Source organism: Gobio gobio, assembly GCF_949357685.1.
Source record: "Gobio gobio genome assembly, chromosome: 4".
NCBI classification, from domain to species: domain Eukaryota; kingdom Metazoa; phylum Chordata; class Actinopteri; order Cypriniformes; family Gobionidae; genus Gobio; species Gobio gobio.
In genome coordinates this window covers 69,054,584-69,074,237 of record NC_137100.1, presented here as the reverse complement: position 1 = coordinate 69,074,237, position 19,654 = coordinate 69,054,584, and the positions used below count along the sequence as shown (strand labels likewise).

Below are 19,654 nucleotides of genomic sequence, written 5' to 3'. Positions count from 1 at the left end.
ACCTGTGGAGGATCAGGCTCACCTGTGGAGGATCAGGCTCACCTGTGAAGGACCAGGCTCACCTGTGGAGGATCAGGCTCACATGTGGAGGATCAGGCTCACCTGTGGAGGATCAGGCTCACCTGTGGAGGATCAGGCTCACCTGTGGAGGACCAGGCTCACCTGTGAAGGATCAGGCTCACCTGTGAAGGACCAGGCTCACCTGTGGAGGATCAGGCTGTGTCTGCTGGAGGACCAGGCTCACCTGTGAAGGATCAGGCTCACCTGTGGAGGATCAGGCTCACCTGTGGAGGATCAGGCTCACCTGTGGAGGACCAGGCTCACCTGTGGAGGACCAAGCTCACCTGTGGAGGACCAGGCTCACCTGTGGAGGATCAGGCTCACCTGTGGAGGATCAGGCTCACCTGTGGAGGATCAGGCTCACCTGTGGAGGATCGGGCTCACCTGTGGAGGATCGGGCTCACCTGTGGAGGATCAGGCTCACCTGTGGAGGATCAGGCTCACCTGTGGAGGATCAGGCTCACCTGTGGAGGATCAGGCTCACCTGTGGAGGATCAGGCTCACCTGTGGAGGATCAGGCTCACCTGTGGAGGATCAGGCTCACCTGTGGAGGACCAGGCTCACCTGTGAAGGATCAGGCTCACCTGTGAAGGACCAGGCTCACCTGTGGAGGATCAGGCTGTGTCTGCTGGAGGACCAGGCTCACCTGTGAAGGATCAGGCTCACCTGTGGAGGATCAGGCTCACCTGTGGAGGATCAGGCTCACCTGTGGAGGACCAGGCTCACCTGTGGAGGACCAAGCTCACCTGTGGAGGACCAGGCTCACCTGTGGAGGATCAGGCTCACCTGTGGAGGATCAGGCTCACCTGTGGAGGACCAAGCTCACCTGTGGAGGATCAGGCTCACCTGTGGAGGATCAGGCTCACATGTGGAGGATCAGGCTCACCTGTGGAGGATCAGGCTCACCTGTGGAGGATCAGGCTCACCTGTGGAGGACCAGGCTCACCTGTGGAGGATCAGGCTCACCTGTGGAGGATCAGGCTCACCTGTGAAGGACCAGGCTCACCTGTGGAGGATCAGGCTCACCTGTGAAGGACCAGGCTCACCTGTGAAGGATCAGGCTCACCTGTGAAGGATCAGGCTCACCTGTGGAGGATCAGGCTGACCTGTGGGCTCACCTGTGAAGGACCAGGCTCACCTGTGGAGGATCAGGCTCACCTGTGGAGGATCAGGCTCACCTGTGAAGGACCAGGCTCACCTGTGGAGGATCAGGCTCACCTGTGAAGGATCAGGCTCACCTGTGAAGGACCAGGCTCACCTGTGGAGGATCAGGCTCACCTGTGAAGGATCAGGCTCACCTGTGGAGGATCAGGCTGACCTGTGGGCTCACCTGTGAAGGACCAGGCTCACCTGTGGAGGACCAGGCTCACCTGTGGAGGATCAGGCTCACCTGTGAAGGACCAGGCTCACCTGTGGAGGACCAGGCTCACCTGTGGAGGACCAGGCTCACCTGTGAAGGATCGGGCTCACCTGTGGAGGATCAGGCTCACCTGTGGAGGATCAGGCTCACCTGTGGGCTCACCTGTGGAGGACCAGGTTCACCTGTGGAGGATCAGGCTCACCTGTGGAGGATCAGGCTCACCTGTGGACGATCAGGCTCACCTGTGGAGGATCAGGCTCACCTGTGGACGATCAGGCTCACCTGTGGACGATCAGGCTCACCTGTGGAGGATCAGGCTCACCTGTGGAGGATCAGGCTCACCTGTGGAGGATCAGGCTCACCTGTGGACGATCAGGCTCACCTGTGAAGGATCAGGCTGTGTCTGCTGGTGGATTGAGTGTTTGGCTGAGTTAAATCTGTGTTCAGCTTCAGATAAACCCACATGTGTAAATGAATCTGCTGGCATAGGTTAGGCTCTGAATGCTGTTCGCTCCACAGAAACCACACACACTGTTGGAGATCACCAGAAATAATCACTAATTAATTGTCATTATAATGTGTGCAGATTTGATGACATAAATTGACAGAGTTTCGCAGCTGAAGTGGTGAGGCTGGTGATCTGGGTTAAGTGCTTCTGTCGCCGCGACGATGACCCTCTTCACCCACAAATAAGCAGCAAATTGAGGAAGAACAGCCTCATGATGTCCAATGACACGTCTCTTCATCAGTTTTGGCAGACGATGGTTCTGGAGGGACTTTGAGTTTGTCGCTGTCGATGGGTGGAAGACCTCGGAGTGTAAAGCTCTCTCTCTGTAACACACACACACACACACACACACACACACACACACACACACACACACACACACACACACACACACACACACACACACACACACACACACACACACACACACACACACACACACACACACACACACAGAGGGCTCTGTCTGGCTCCTGTGATGATAGTAACACATGCCCACACACTCCTGCCCGTCTCTCTGCCCTCTGCGCCAGCCCCATTCTCAGATGCTTTGTCCTCTCTCTGCGGTTCCGGCCCGGTGCCCGTATTGTGCTTCTGGACTCATTACTGGCGGAGCGGCAGCCGAGCGCCGCGCTAATAGGGCCACAGTCGAGGGGACGGGGGGGCGAACGAGGCACACACACACACACACACACACACACACACACACACACACACACACACACACACACACACACAGAGGCTGTGAAAGGAGACAGGGAGGAAGTATTATCATTGCCTTTATGGCCACACATTCTTGTTTTCTCACTCTCTTTGGGTTTCAGCAGCATCGAGGTTTGATAGTTGTGGTCATTACACAGCGGCCCAGTTGGCATCGCTGGCAGACATTCTGTGAGGTTGATGACTGGAGGACACACACACACACACACACACACACACACACACACACACACACACACACACTATTAGTTTCTGTGTGCTTGACCAGAAGTTTAAATGTTTTGACGTGCACATCAACACACTCCAGGCTATCAAACATCAGCTCATTTGATAAACCTGAGATTTGAAAATGTTAAATGTTTTTGTGTATATGTGTAAAACGTGTCCAAATGTATCCCACATGAAAAAATACTATAGTATATTATAGTAAAATTACTCTAGTAAATACTATAGTGTTTTAGAACCATACTATAGTAAAGATACTACAGTAAATTGTAGTATATTATAGTATTTACTACACTTTGTTAATTTACTGTAGTATATTTACTATAGTACGGTTCAAAAACACTATAGTATTTAGTAGAGTAATTTTACTATAATATACTATAGTATTTTTTTTCATGTGGGGATTCCGGTTCACCAGAACGGGCGTTTGCACGCAGAGCGAAATCTATCAGTCGGGTTCGCCGTAAACTATTCTTAAACATGTCGTTACTGAAGAACATCAGTTATGGAGAACATCAGTAATGGAGAACATCAGTTATGGAGAACATCAGGTGATGGAGAACATCAGGTGATGGAGAACATCAGGTAATGGAGAACATCAGGTGATGGAGAACATCAGGTGATGGAGAACATCAGGTGATGGAGAACAGGTGTAAAGTCTGCATGCGGTAAAGCGGGAGTTATTTAGGGGAGAGCGGGCGCATGAACGCTCTCTGACGGTCCCCGTTTGTTAAATCCACTCGCGGTTCAGAGTATTTATTTTTTCCCACATTAATTTCGCACATGTCTAGTACAATTATGAGGTTTTGTTTCATTCATACAGTGTTTACTTTTTTCTTGATTTACCCCGAAAGAATGGAAGTGAAATGCTCCATAACATGAGCATACGACAGCATAAAATATGAACTGATATAATCAAATATAAACGAATATCCAAGACAAAACAAAATATTTTGTCAATAAAATACAATTATTAACTTTTGAAATAAAATAAGGGCATTTTTTAATCATTAAAAATATAAAACATTTTGAGTTTGACAACAAACACACCTGAAAATACGCAGTTAAAAACATTAACAATTAAAAACATAATAATAATAATGAATAATATCTTAACATTGACTCTGTCATTATTCACCATTTTCTCATGGTTTCTCAAAAGAATTAATAAAAGTATAGAATATAATAAGAACATCTCAACTCTTAAATCTGATATTTTAATCTGATATCTGTTATTTGTCTTATTTTAAATAGCCTAAGCACAAAAACAGAGATGAAATATAAACTTAAATAAGAAAAATGTTGGTTAAATAAATGTCCAGTGATATCTTCCAAAGATTATTTTAATTTTGGCGCAATATTTTCTCAAAAATATTGTTGATATGGCTACTAGTAAAACACAAAGTTTCGTCATCCTGGCGTGTGTGGAAATTGTTAAAGCGTGTGTGTGTGTGTGTGTGTGTGTGTGTAAACTAACCCCCCGAAACATTTATTTTTCAGCGATTCGTCTTCATTTCTATATTGTAAAAATAGCACTAGGCTATATATAAATAAACGTGACTTGACTATTAGGAAATGGTAGAAAAACACTATCGACGCACCGCTTCTCTGTGTGTGTGTGTGTGTGTGTGTGTGTGTGTGTGTGTGTGTGTGTGTGGACTGGTAATCATCACGTTATGGGGACAAAATGTCCCCACAAAGATAGCAATATCCGAAATCCTCATCCTTGTGGGGACATTTTTAGGTCCCCATGAGGAAAACATCTTATAAATCAGACTAAGTGATGTTTTTTGAAAATGTAAAATTGCAGAATGTCTCCTGTGATGGGTAGGTTTAGGGGCAGTGTAGGGGGATAGAATATACGGTATGTACAGTATAAAAACCATTACGCCTATGGAAAGTCCCCATAAAACATGAAAACCCAACATGAGTGTGTGTGTGTGTGTGTGTTCCAGCCGCTTTGCAGGGAAACTCTGGATGATGATGATGATGATTATAATATCCATAAGTGTGAGACTGCTGTCGCTTTATTAAGGCGATGCTCATGTGTGATTTCACAACCAGCTCGTTTCTAAATTATATTAAAAATGAAATGATTAACATTCCCGTACATACACACGACATGTCCACACTCATCGGACGGACGGTGTTTTATCGTGTGAGGATTCTTCTCGCGCACCGAAGCCCCGGGCGCTCGTGCTCGCGGTCTCCGGTCGTTCATCACGCGCGCGCGCGGCGGATCCAGGTGGGCCGCGGCACCGTCGAACCGTGGCCTCGTTAAAGAGCCATTATAATGAGGCCACAAAGAGGCGAGAAATAATTGCAAATAAAAGTACGTGATGCAGAAAATAAAAAAGGAAATTAAACAGATGCGCATGTTTTCAGGATCATTGCTTTTGTCCCTTTCGTGTGTTCCGTTAAACCGCTGACTGGCGGAAAATACGCAACATAATAAATGAAGGTTTTCAGGAAAACAGTAGAAACACCACAATCATCAGCAACGACCCTGGCCTAGCAGCCCATAATAGCCCGAATAATCATACGTGTGCTATTAATTCTGGCAATACGAATATATTAGGCTATTATTATTGCACAAGACACACAAATGAGGGAAACACGGGAGTGGACTTTGTCATGCTTTATTTAATTCAAAATAATTCTGTAGAAATTATTAATTTACATTTTAATAATATAATTAACAGTACAATAAAACGTAATCTCTGAAACTCAAAACTCGTTTAATCACAGAAATATAAGCATGATAAGATGGAAAAATAGAAGTGAGAATATAAACGTTTAAAAACTAATGAACACCCCCCCCCCCCCATACACACACACACACAGTCCGGCCCCAATAATCATGTGTAGAATATAGAAAATGAATTTTATTTTAATAGGGGTTTCCCTTCTCTACATTATTTACATATTGCCCCGAAACATGAAGATGTGTTTGATCATCCATATGAATATCTGCTGTATATGAATATGATATCAGTTCCTTCAGCGCCAACCCAAACTTCGTCAAACGTTCTTCAGAAGTGTTCATAATAATTGAATGTGTGTGGTTATAGTTGTCCGTATTGGCGAACGGTGTGTTTCCGGCCATGAACAAATGAAAACAGAATGAAATGTCTTTGGCTACAGAGAAATAAAAATACACGAAGGCGGATGAAGATGTAAACGTGTGGCCGTGAACAAAGGACATAAATAGTTTTACAGGCAATAAAAGGTGTCGTCCATCAATATGTTTTCTTCACATTGCTCTTGTCTTTGACTGGATTCTCCACTGTAAGAAGAGAAAGCGGCGTCCGTCCCGTTCTCCAGCACTAGAGATGGTCGTAGGCGGTGGAGCCGGAAGGTGGGGCTCGCGTGGCGGAGCTGTAGTAATACGGCGAACCTGCAGAGAGAAACCATCGGGTGCGAGTGAAGAAATGTGCTGGTTAACCTCAGCTTTATCAGAGGTGGACAAACTACACAACTCCATTACTCAAGTAAAAGTCAAAATACCACTGGTCAAATATTACTCCGTTACAAGTGAAAGTTGTAAAAAAATATTTTTACTTAAGTAAAAGTATAGAAGTACTTGTTTATAAAAGTACTTAAGCATCAAAAGTAAATTTCCTTTTTTATGTCAATGCATTATTTTATTATTGTTGCATTGTTGTATGAATGCACGCTATAGCCCTCACGGTGGTTTAAGCCAGTCAGTGATGCTCCATCCAACAGCATACGACCACCTTGAACTAATTTAAATACTTGTGTAAGAGTTACAAAGCTGCTGTCACTGTAAGGCAGAATGCACAAATCCTACACACTGATACACATCCTAAATCCCCCCAACTGTTTACTGTTTACTTAAGACATAATCAACTTTATTTACGTGAATACTTTCCAAAATTAATATTTTGACATTTTGTGTGTTTTGGTCAATTTAAGTGCGATAAAAACAAAAGAAAGCTCTATTCAGTACTCGTGCTCTGGCATCTCAGAAGCACAAAAACCAGACTGAACTGAGCTCGTTCATCATCCATATGTCTATAACTTCTCTTTCTCCCAGAAATTTAATTTTTTTTAACATTTTATGAGACATTCATCAAAAATTTTTGGGAAATTATGACCCTACAAAAGTGATTACTTATAGGCTGTCTGAAAAAAAAAACTGAAAATCATCCACTGACTTGCAAAGCTGCTACAGAAACGACTTTCGACTTCGAGGACCTTGATAGAAATGTAGTGGAGTAAAAAGTATTTGTCTTTCAAATGTAGTGAAGTTAAAGTAAAAGTTTCCCTAAAAAAATAATACTTCAGTAAAGTCCAGATACTCAAAAAGTGTACTTAAGTACAGTACTCAAGTAAATGTACTTAGTTACTGTCCACCTCTGGCTTTATCATTCTAGCTCGAGGGCTAATGGCCGACTTATTTATTTCCACAGAAAAGCTCAACAGCCCGAAGGCACAAAGCGAGTTCAGAGGACATGTGACCGAAACCTGAAGCAACAGTTGAAGGGCACGGCCCGTTTGGTGAAACATTTTACATTTACATTTATGCATTTGGCAGACGCTTTTATCCAAAGCGACTTACAGTGGCTTTATTACAGGCACAATCCCCCTGGAGCAACATGGAGTAAAGTGCCTTGCTCAAGGACACACTGGTGGTGACCGCTGGGATCGAACCAGCAACCTTCTGCGTATCAGTTCCATGGTTTAACCCACTGCACCACCAACTCCGAAACCCTGTGGATGTTGAGGTTCATGAGATGGAGGTTCATGCTCACCTAGAATGGTGGAGTTGGTGAATCTCCAGGCGTCGCTGTAGGAGGTGTAGGGCGTGTGGCTGTAGGTCTGGCCGGTGTACTCCGGTCCTGCAGACGAACACACATCCCATTACACAACACAACACAACAACAGCCATGCCAACCTCCGTTTGAGCGCACTCATGCTGTCTATCATTCACCCGGCGGTTAGAGGCGCTTGTAAACCATTAATCGGCGGGCAGGTGGACGGCTGCTCACTGGGGCATACAGTCAGACTCTCCATCCCTCACTTCCTCCTTCAGCCTTTCATGCCTCCCTCTGCCATTCTTTTTTTTAACATTCCAATATCTAATTGGTAATTATGGGAGCCGGATTGAATCCCCCCCTTCAGTGAGTAATTGTGTATGAACGCTTCCTCTCGGCGAGCCCACCAGAAAAATAATAAATCAGACCCTCTCATTTCGCGCTTGGCAGACTTCATCTGAAGAAGAGAGTGCATCTCCGTCTCCGCAGAGCTCGCACTCCTCCTGCCGTTTGTTCCTTAATGGATATACTCTCTCTCTGTATATGCTTTCCATATAGATTGTGCACTCATTCATGGTTTGGCTCTGTGTGATAATCCTGATCCCTGTGCGGGCCCCTGTGTGGCCGGCCGGGCATCAGGGCGGAACTCCGGCTCCTTCCCTCCAGAGGAACGGGCCACTGATTAACCCACCCGTCCTCCGGTTAATCTGTAAACCGCCCTCCCGGCGTTCTCAGCCTGTGCTCCTCGCATTCAGTTTAATCACAAAACTAGATCCTAACCTGGAGAAAATGTGCTTGCCTGTTGCTAAGCATTTACATGTTTTCATTCAGCAGATGTTTTTATCCAAATGAGGAACATCACAGGCCATTTGTCATCAGAGCCGGATTCACGGCGGAGTTTAAAGCTGACGCTAGATCAGGACTCAAGCTGGAGCAGATCACAGTTAGGGTCGGGGTAAGTTGTGACACTCAGTGCTGCGTCAGGACGGGCATGCGGCGTAAAACCTGTGTGTGTGTGTGGATCAAGCGGACCCTGCGGTGTAAAACCTGTGTGTGTGTGTGGATCAAGCGGACCCTGCCAATGAACGGGAGCAACGCTCTGAATATATTAACACACACCCTAGCAACAGCACAACTGTTCGGCTTCTTCTGCTGTGAAAGCTGCGACTCACTGCTTTATACAAGGGTGTCAATCTATTGGTCTTTTTAAAATATCTTTTTTTATTTTTTTTATCAACTCTGTAGACAACCATTGACATGGTTGCTGTTGAATTGTTCTGATAGTATGTGTGTGTTTTTTTGTATATACACTGAAAAAAAAAATATTATGGCCCGATTAAATTGAGCATAATTAATTTGTGCTTATTAGTTTTTTGATTTTAATAAAAAAAAAATGAATTGGTTTTATGGGAATTGCATGTGTTTTTGTTTAAATTGAGATAATTTTTTTTAGTAAATTCAACTAATAATTTTTTTCAGTGTATGTATTGTGTATGTTAGTTGTTTATGTCAATCTGCCAGGCGACTGCGGGGAAAATGAGCTTTTAGCTGAATCCGGTACACTCAAAAAAAATGAACTTTCACAGTTGTTATTTGCACTCAAATCATCCTTGTTCACATTACTTAAAAAGCTCATGTAACTAAATTTACTTCGATTTACTGAGTTGTTTCTACTAAAAATGAGTATTGTCAGCTTTACTTAATAAGTGTTTGTTCGGTCAACTTAACATTGATGAGTGAAACAAACTGGGCAGTGGATCTGTAGTTCCCAGCATGCTTTGTAAAGGACTGCATTAGGAGAGTACATTTAGGGATTAAAGTGTTATTTTATCTTTTTTAGTAAAGGGAAAGATGTTAGTTTATGTTAGTGTTATGTTGGACATTTAGAGGAGTTTCTGTAATTTTGTGTTTAGGCTGTGCCACTCATACACTCATTTATTAGATGGACTTCCTGTTCTCATTTAAGTTATTTTTGAATTTTGTTCCTAAAAATATGCTTTTTGTTATATTTAATAGTTTTCCACTTACACTTGTAGAGCAAGTAGTTCATTTAATAAGGTAAATTAAATCAATAAATGTGTTCACCTAACATAATAAACTTTTATAAATTTAACGTAACATTATTAAGTAAACCGCACATATAAATATTATGTAACAGTGACAAATTCAAATGGTTTGTATTTACTTAAAGACATTTTGTCAGGTTTACTTGACTTTCTTTTGTTCATATAACTAAATTGTTATTTGTAAAAATGACTCAATATAGTTGAGCTTTCCTATAGCTCAAACAATACAGCGTGGCGCTAGCAACGCCAAGGTCATGGGTTAGATTCCCAGGGAAAGCAAGAATTGACTAAATGTAAAATGTGTACCTTGAATGCAATGTAAGTCGCTTTGGATTAAAGCGTCTGCCAAATGCATAAATGTAAATGTAGTTGTGCAGCTTTTTTAAGTAAATTCAACAAATTATTTTTTGGAGTGTACAATGCATGGAATGGAAACATTTATGTTAAAAATTGCACATTGTCCCTTTATAAATAAAGTAAAGTTGCTAGGGAGTTGTCCTCAGCGGTTACTCGAGCTCTGTGTTTTTGGCAGGTCAGATTTACTTCAGACGTATTTTGTGTTCAATTCCCTGTGAACGTTGAATTTAATATTTAATATTAGAACTATATTATCAACATTATCATATCTGTGACCCTGAGCTCAACAGCAGTCGTGCGTCTCACGGGTATCTCTGAGCCGATAGACAACAACACATCGTACGGGTCAAAATTATACAGTTTTCTTTTATTCCAAAAATCATGAGGATATTAATGTTCCATGAAGATATTTTGTAAATATATCATAAATGTATTATTAGTAGTAATATGCATTGCTAAGGACTTCATTTGGACAACTTTAAAGGAGATTTTCCTCAATATTTAGATTTTTGTGCACCCTTAGATTCCAGATTTACAAATGATATCAAACCACACATCAATGAAGAGATTATTATTCAGCTGAAGATGATGTATGGACCCTAATGGCTGGTTTTGTGGTCCCCGGTCACATATATATTGTGGATTGCTGATGATTTGGAGACGCATCCGTCCAGAAGAGACATTCCCGCCTCAGCATCCACACAAAACCCAACCAGCGCTTATTTCATTCATTTGAACTCAAATATTGTTCAGAAAGAGACACTTGCCTTAACAAGCACCACTGAAGGCATGAGTTGGGGACAGTAAATATGAAACTCCAGCTTTGATCCGCCCGCATTGACACTATATGAGAACTGATCTGAGCTGATGACATCACTGCACAGCCCAATCAAAGCTTGTTGCATTATTTTCCTGTTATTTCTTTTTTTGTTAGTCAAGTTTTAGTCGATTAAAAGTCTCGTCATTTTAGTCAAAGGAAAACTCAATATATTGTCTGGAAATATAAGTTACATAAAATATATATAACCTGCATAATGTGCACAACAGCACAGCTGGAGGATTTACAGCACAGATGCCCATAATCAGCCTCAGCTTATGAGACGATGGGCACAAATATACATTCAGTATCAATTCATATGTGTATAGCCTACTGTACATAAGGAAACATACGTTTGCCTTTTTAAAACTTTTTTGTGGGTTAAATTATATGTGCTTGCCTTCATTACTATTAAAATTTCACAAATAAGTCAGCAGTTCTGATCTGCAATACTTTGAGCAACTACACATGTATATTTATTAAAGAGCCACACAGGCTCCAGTTATGGCTTTACAAATGAACATTGTATTTTTCCAGCCACAAAATGACTCTAATTTGCATTGGAATTCTCTATTTTAACCTTAATTACTACACTAATTGTAATATAAATAATACAAATATTAGAAGAAAAATGTTTTAAGTGGTCATTAATGGACTATAATTATTGCACAAATAGTATTTAGTACCAAAAGATCTCCTCAAAATATTCAATAAATATTATTGAACTAAAATATAGGCTATTTATTTAAATAAATAGTTAAGGTGTATGGTCACATTTGACCACTAATAAGTATAAGTGTGAGTAATTAGTAAGGAATACCTGAGGGCTAAATACAAGTAAAACATTAACATGTTAACAATGTTGATCTCCTCCACTCTCTATAATATACTGATACTGTAAATATGGTAGTAATAATCAATGGCCACTGTGCAGAAGCTGCTGCTAACGGCTGTAGTGGAGCTGTTGTGTCTCACTGATGAAGATCTAGAAGAGTTGAGGCTCTGGACCAGGAGAAATCAACTCTTGCTGAATATTACAACAGCTGAATATTCATCTCATGATGAAACCGTAGAGACGATTGTAGACGAAGATGAAGACAGATTTTATCTTAGTTTTTATTTTATGCAAAACATTTTAGTCTTGTCTTTTTTCGTCAACAATAATGCCTGTTCATTTAGTCTTAGCTTTTGGACATTGGTGCAGTTTCGTCTTCGTCATGGGAAAAAGGTCATTGATGAACATATTTAGTCTGGTCTCGTCTGACGAAATGATCATATTGTGTGTAAGTAAAGGCGAGTGGACTCCTCACCTGCGACCATCCCGGTGATGGTGGAGGACGAGAAGCCGGTCTGAGCGTTCGGGATGTGGGGGGGGTAGCCGGGCAGCATGGAGCTCGTCACATCTCTCCCTGAAACAGCCAAAGGACACACACTCATTGCTTTATCTGGGAGAAGCAGAACAGCGGCGGCCGGGGGGGTGAGCGAGGCATGAAGCCGTACCTGCCATGAACTGCCCGTGCACTGGGGCATGATGGGAAAATGAGCTGAAGCCATGAGATAAATGAGTGGCGTTGCTGCAACTGTTAGCGATGGACACTGAGGACGGAGCCGAGATGGACGCCAGCTCCAGGAAAGCGGAGTTAGGGATGATGTTGGGGGAGGGGCTTGAGCTGTTCACCTCGGGGGACATTTCCTGTTTCAGACAGAGTGGGAGGGGCTGTAGAGCTTCTGGGGCGGAGCAACGGTTGACAGACAGGTGGAATGTTAATCGATGTGCAATGAGATGGATGACATTAATCACACACACTATAAGCACATATGCTAAACGATATACAAACACAACCATAAAATATGAATACAGTTAATATGCAGGACTGAGCCGTTTGCTAAATGAAGTGTGTAATACAGTAACTCTTGTAAATATCGTTCTGAAGCGGAGAACGACTGTGGATTATGGTTATTACCTGCGACCACTGTGTATCCCTGATGTGCTGCCAGATTCCGGCTGATGGCCGAGCCGCTCTTCCCGTCGTCCAGGCTGCCGTTGATGAGCGAGAGAGGATAGAGCGACTGCAGGAGAGAGAGAGAGAGAGGGATGAGTGTCCGTGTGCTCAACATGGCCGTTCTGCTCCGGTGTGGCCGTACCTGCTCAGTTTTCCCGCTCGGGCTGAAGGAGTCTGAGCTGTAGTGATGCCGCTCGAAGTCCAGCTGGGCCGGAAAGTGTTCGGTCCTCAGGTGTTTCCGAGCTCCGCCGCCGCTGCCCTGGGAATCCACACTGTGCCGACAGCTCTCCTGATCACCTGACAGACGGCATTCTTCATTACTGATCATGCTCACACACACACACACACACACACACACTCACACACACGTGTCCTGAAGAATGTGTCGATTCACCACGGCTTCCACCAGTGACTCCACTTCCCACTGTTTTGAATCCATTTGAATCCAGCTATTTATTAATCCAGGCCTAGCTGGATATTTATTTAACCCTCTGGGGTTCTTCATTTATGGGTCAAACTCAGGAGCTTCGGGTCAAAAATGACCCCCATAGGAAATGAATGGGAAATTAGTTTTTTTGTGCATCTACAAATCAGCCAGGATGCAGAAAAAAGGACTCAACAGTGAAGGGGTGAATCTCTAAAACATCAAGAGAGCAAAACAGACACAAAGAACTCACACACACACTTATACACACGAAAACACACGCACACACAAATTAACACGTGCCATCCCAAAAGCTAATTGTGTGTGTGTGTGTGTGTGTGTGTGTGTGTGAGTGTTTGTGTGAGTTTTTTTGTCTGTTTTGCACTCTTGATGTTTTAGAGATCTTCACTGTTGAGTACTTTTTTTCTGCATGCTGGCTGATTTGTAGATTGTATGCCCAAAAAAACTTTCATATTTTTGCATATTTCCCATTCATTTCCTATGGGGGTCATTTCTGAGTGGTCCTGAGTGCGACTATTTTTTTTACGACCACTTAGACTTTTCAAATCCTGTCCCCAATTTTTTTGGGTGTTCATATACCAAGTACCAATAAAGTCACCAAGTTTCAGACCATTCCGATGAAGCTACGATTTTTTAACTTTTTTAATTTAAAAAATGTGGGTCAGAAATGAGCGAAGAGCCCCAGAGGGTTAAAGTCTAATGATCTAACTCTCCCTGGTGTAAACTAGTTCAGATCGGGTCATTCTGTCAGCGTCTGAAACTGCAGGACATACGGTTTTAAAACTGGGTTGTGGGTTAGGGTTAATTTCGTCAGACGAGACGAGACTAAATATGTTCATCAACGACCCTTTTTCCATGACGAAGACGAGACGAAGAAGAAACTGCACCAATGTCCAAAAACACAGACTGAGACTAAATGAACAGGCATTATTGTGGACGAAAAATGACAAGACTAAAAGGTTCTGGGAAACAGCTCAGCACAGTGTGCATTGATTATTACAACCATATTTACAATATCAGTATATTATAGAGAGTGGAGGAGATCAACATTGTTAACATTAATGTTAATATTTTACTTGTATTTAGCCCTCAGGTATTCCTTACTAATTACTCACACTTATACTTATTAGTGATCAAATGTGACCATACACCTTAACTATTTATTTAAATAAATAGCCTATATTTTAGTTCAATCATATTTATTGAATATTTTGAGGAGATCTTTTGCTACTAAATACTATTTGTGCAATAATTAATGACCACTTAAAACATTTTTCTTCTAATATTTGTATTATTTATATTACAATTAGTGTAGTAATTAAGGTTAAAATAGAGAATTCCAATGCAAATTATAGTCATTTTGTGGCTGGAAAAATACAATGTTCATTTGTAAAGCCATAACTGGAGCCTGTGTGGCTCTTTAATAAATATACATGTGTAGTTGCTCAAAGTATTGCAGATCAGAACTGCTGACTTATTTGTGAAATTTTAAAATGTTAATAATAGTGAATAGTAATGAAGGCAAGCAAATATAATTTAACCCACAAAAAAGTTTAAAAAGGCAAACGTATGTTTCCTTATGTACAGTAGGCTATACACATATGAATTGATACTGAATGTATATTTGTGCTCATCGTCTCATAAGCTGAGGCTGATTATGGGCATCTGTGCTGTAAATCCTCCAGCTGTGCTGTTGTGCACATTATGCAGGTTATATATATTTTATGTAACTTATATTTCCACACAATATATTGAGTTTTCCTTTGACTAAAATGACGAGACTTTAAGTCGACTAAAACTAACAAGGACATTTGGCACAAGACTAAGACTAAATTAAAAATAGGTGACAAAATGAGCACTAGTTGTGGGGATGTTAGATATCTCCGGCCGTCACACACACACACACACACACACACTCTCTCTCTGAAGACTCACTGTCGTCGTGGCTCCTCTTGCCCTCGCCGCTGGTCTGTGGGATTCCCAGTAGGCCGCTGATGGAGTATGTGGATCCCAGAGAGTCCGACTGAGGAGATTCTGGGGGCGTCACGGCTGAACTGGGAACTGGGCACAGTCAGACGCAGCATTATTACTTCCTTACACTGACCAACTGGGACACACTGGGACACACTGGGACGCACTGGGACGCACTGGGACACACTGAGACACACTGGGACGCACTGAGACACACTGAGACACACTGGGACACACTGGGACACACTGGGACACACTGGGACACACTGGGACGCACTGGGACACACTGAGACACACTGGGACACACTGGGACGCACTGAGACACACTGAGACACACTGGGACACACTGGGACACACTGGGACACACTGGGACGCACTGAGACACACTGAGACACACTGGGACGCACTGAGACACACTGAGACACACTGGGACACACTGGGACACACTGGGACACACTGGGACGCACTGAGACACACTGAGACACACTGAGACACACTGGGACACACTGGGACGCACTGGGACACACTGAGACACACTGGGACACACTGAGACACACTGAGACACACTGGGACACACTGGGACACACTGGGACGCACTGGGACGCACTGGGACACACTGAGACACACTGAGACACACTGGGACACACTGGGACACACTGGGACACACTGAGACACACTGGGACGCACTGAGACACACTGGGACACACTGAGACACACTGGGACACACTGAGACACACTGGGACACACTGAGACACACTGAGACACACTGGGACACACTGAGACACACTGAGACACACTGAGACACACTGGGACACACTGAGACACACTGAGACACACTGAGACACACTGAGACACACTGGGACACACTGAGACACACTGGGACACACTGAGACACACTGAGACACACTGAGACACACTGAGACACACTGAGACACACTGGGACACACTGGGACGCACTGGGACGCACTGGGACACACTGAGACACACTGGGACACACTGGGACACACTGGGACACACTGAGACGCACTGGGACGCACTGAGACACACTGGGACACACTGAGACACACTGGGACACACTGAGACACACTGGGACACACTGAGACACACTGAGACACACTGGGACACACTGAGACACACTGAGACACACTGAGACACACTGAGACACACTGAGACACACTGGGACACACTGAGACACACTGAGACACACTGAGACACACTGAGACACACTGGGACACACTGAGACACACTGAGACACACTGGGACACACTGGGACGCACTGGGACGCACTGGGACACACTGAGACACACTGAGACACACTGGGACACACTGGGACACACTGGGACGCACTGAGACACACTGAGACACACTGAGACACACTGGGACACACTGGGACACACTGAGACACACTGGGACACACTGGGACACACTGAGACACACTGAGACACACTGAGACACACTGGGACACACTGGGACGCACTGGGACGCACTGAGACACACTGAGACACACTGAGACACACTGGGACACACTGGGACACACTGAGACACACTGAGACACACTGAGACACACTGGGACACACTGGGACACACTGGGACACACTGAGACACACTGAGACACACTGAGACACACTGGGACACACTGGGACACACTGGGACGCACTGAGACACACTGAGACACACTGAGACACACTGAGACACACTGGGACACACTGAGACACACTGGGACGCACTGAGACACACTGAGACACACTGAGACACACTGGGACACACTGGGACACACTGAGACACACTGAGACACACTGAGACACACTGGGACACACTGAGACACACTGAGACACACTGAGACACACTGGGACACACTGAGACACACTGAGACACACTGAGACACACTGGGACACACTGGGACACACTGGGACACACTGAGACACACTGGGACACACTGAGACACACTGAGACACACTGGGACACACTGGGACACACTGGGACACCCTGGGACACACTGAGACACACTGAGACACACTGGGACACACTGAGACACACTGAGACACACTGAGACACACTGGGACACACTGAGACACACTGAGACACACTGAGACACACTGGGACACACTGAGACACACTGAGACACACTGAGACACACTGGGACACACTGAGACACACTGAGACACACTGAGACACACTGAGACACACTGGGACACACTGGGACACACTGGGACACACTGAGACACACTGGGACACACTGAGACACACTGGGACACACTGAGACACACTGAGACACACTGGGACACACTGGGACACACTGGGACACCCTGGGACACACTGAGACACACTGGGACACACTGGGAGTCATGAGTGGATGTTCTTACTCAGGCTGTGTCCAGGGCTGAGGCCTTTACTGTCCAGAGGAAGGTTGAAGGGCTGCTGGACCTTTGTGCGAATAATCCTGCGAGAGAAGAAACCCAAGGCCTTATTCTCATTCTGTGATGCGCTGAGTGTGTGTCCATGGGGTCAGAGGTCAGTACCTGTTGATGGAGCTGACGCTGGGCACAGTGTCTCCGTCACACACTCCCTCGGCCAGCAGCCGGTCCCGGATCTCCCAGGCGAACATGGTGGGGTTCTGCCGCTTGTACTCCGCGATCTTCTCCACCACTTTAGGAGTCGCCACTTTGGGCTTGGAGCCTCCGATGACTCCGGGTTTGATGCTGCCCGTCTCATAGTACCTGAGGAGAGATGACCATCAACACTGACCTCATGGACCTGTGTCTCATGCCCTGCTTCTGCTAGATCTACTCAGTGTGTGTATCTGTGTTGTATATGGGGTCAGGAGTACTCGATATGGCACGTTTATTTAGAACAAACCAACTGCAGTTTGACCAATGAACATAATCTCTCATTAACCCTCTGGGGCTCTTCGGTCATTTCTGACCCAATTTATTTATTTATTTTTTAAATGTTAAAAATTGTAGCTTCATCGGAATGGTCCGGAACTTGGTGACTTTATTGGTACTTGGTATATGAACACACACACAAATCGGGGACAGGATTTGAAAAGTCTAAGTGGTCGTAAAAAAAATTGTCACACTCAGGACCTTCGGGTCAAAAATGACCCCCCTAGGAAATGAATGAGAAATTGGCAAAAATATGAAAATACAGAGTTTTTTTGTGCGTACAATCTGCAAATCAGCCAGGATGCAGAAAAAAAGGACTCAACAGTGAAGATCTCTAAAACATCAAGAGTGCAAAACAGACAAAAAAACTCTCACACACACACACAACCACAATTAGCTTTTGGGATTCCCACCTGGTGGAATGACCTGCCGATCTCAGTTCGTGCGGCCGAGTCTGTAGCCATTTTCAAAAAACGTCTAAAGACACATCTCTTTCAGCAACACCTGACCGATCGAGAATAGCACTTATCATTCTATTCATTGTCTGTCTGTCTAATTTATTTATTAAAAAAAAAAAAAAAAAAAAAAAAATTCTGTTCTGTGCTAGATTAACTGAGAATTGTTACAGCACTTGCATATTGTTGATATTGTTGCCCTTAGACTGCTCTAGCTGCTTCTATTTCCCTCATTTGTAAGTCGCTTTGGATAAAAGCGTCTGCTAAATGACTAAATGTAAATGGCACACGTTAATTTGTGTGTGCGTGTGTTTTTGTGTGTATAAGTGTGTGTGAGTGTGTGTGTGTGTGTGTGCCGGGGCTCTTCACCTGCCCAGGATCTTGCTGACGCAGCCGTGGCTGACCCGCAGCTGGCGTGAGATGTCGCAGGGTCTCACTCCCTGATGGGCCATGTCCACGATCCTCTGCCGGATGACCTCCGGGAGCGGCCGGCCGTTCACAAACATGCCACCTAGTTGATTAAGACCCCCATGACCTGGGGGGGAGAGGACATGATCCACATAAACATCCCACCGACCCAGCTCTGAGTTACATCTCTTCTGGAGATCAATAAACCATAACTCTGATTTACTAGCTTTACTAACTATAACTATAACTATAACTATAACTATAACTATAACTATAACTATAACTAATATAACTATAACTATAACTATAACTATAACTATAACTATAACTAATATAACTATAACAACTATAACAACTATAACTATAACTATAAATATAACAACTATAACTCTAACTATAACTATAACTATAACTATAACTATAACTATAACTATAACTATAACTATAACTATAACAACTATAACTATAACTATAAATATAACAACTATAACTCTAACTATAACTATAACTCTAACTCTAACTATAAATATAACTATAACTATAACTACTATAACTATAACTATAACTATAAATATAACAACTATAACTATAACTAT

General features: G+C 43.7%; 1 protein-coding gene across 1 annotated transcript; it reads right to left on the bottom strand.

Moving 5' to 3' along the window:
- Positions 1–6,199: 6,199 nt before the first annotated feature.
- Positions 6,200–19,156, bottom strand: pax8 (paired box 8; the record flags this gene model as incomplete). The annotated part of the gene is made up of 10 exons (XM_079814009.1): positions 6,200–6,270; positions 7,649–7,735; positions 12,202–12,336; positions 12,392–12,619; positions 12,856–12,961; positions 13,037–13,191; positions 15,275–15,400; positions 17,674–17,750; positions 17,830–18,027; positions 19,020–19,156. 10 exons carry the CDS (start codon positions 19,154–19,156, stop codon positions 6,200–6,202), a joined length of 1,320 nt encoding a protein of 439 aa, XP_079670135.1.
- Between the last annotated feature and the right edge of the window lie 498 nt (positions 19,157–19,654).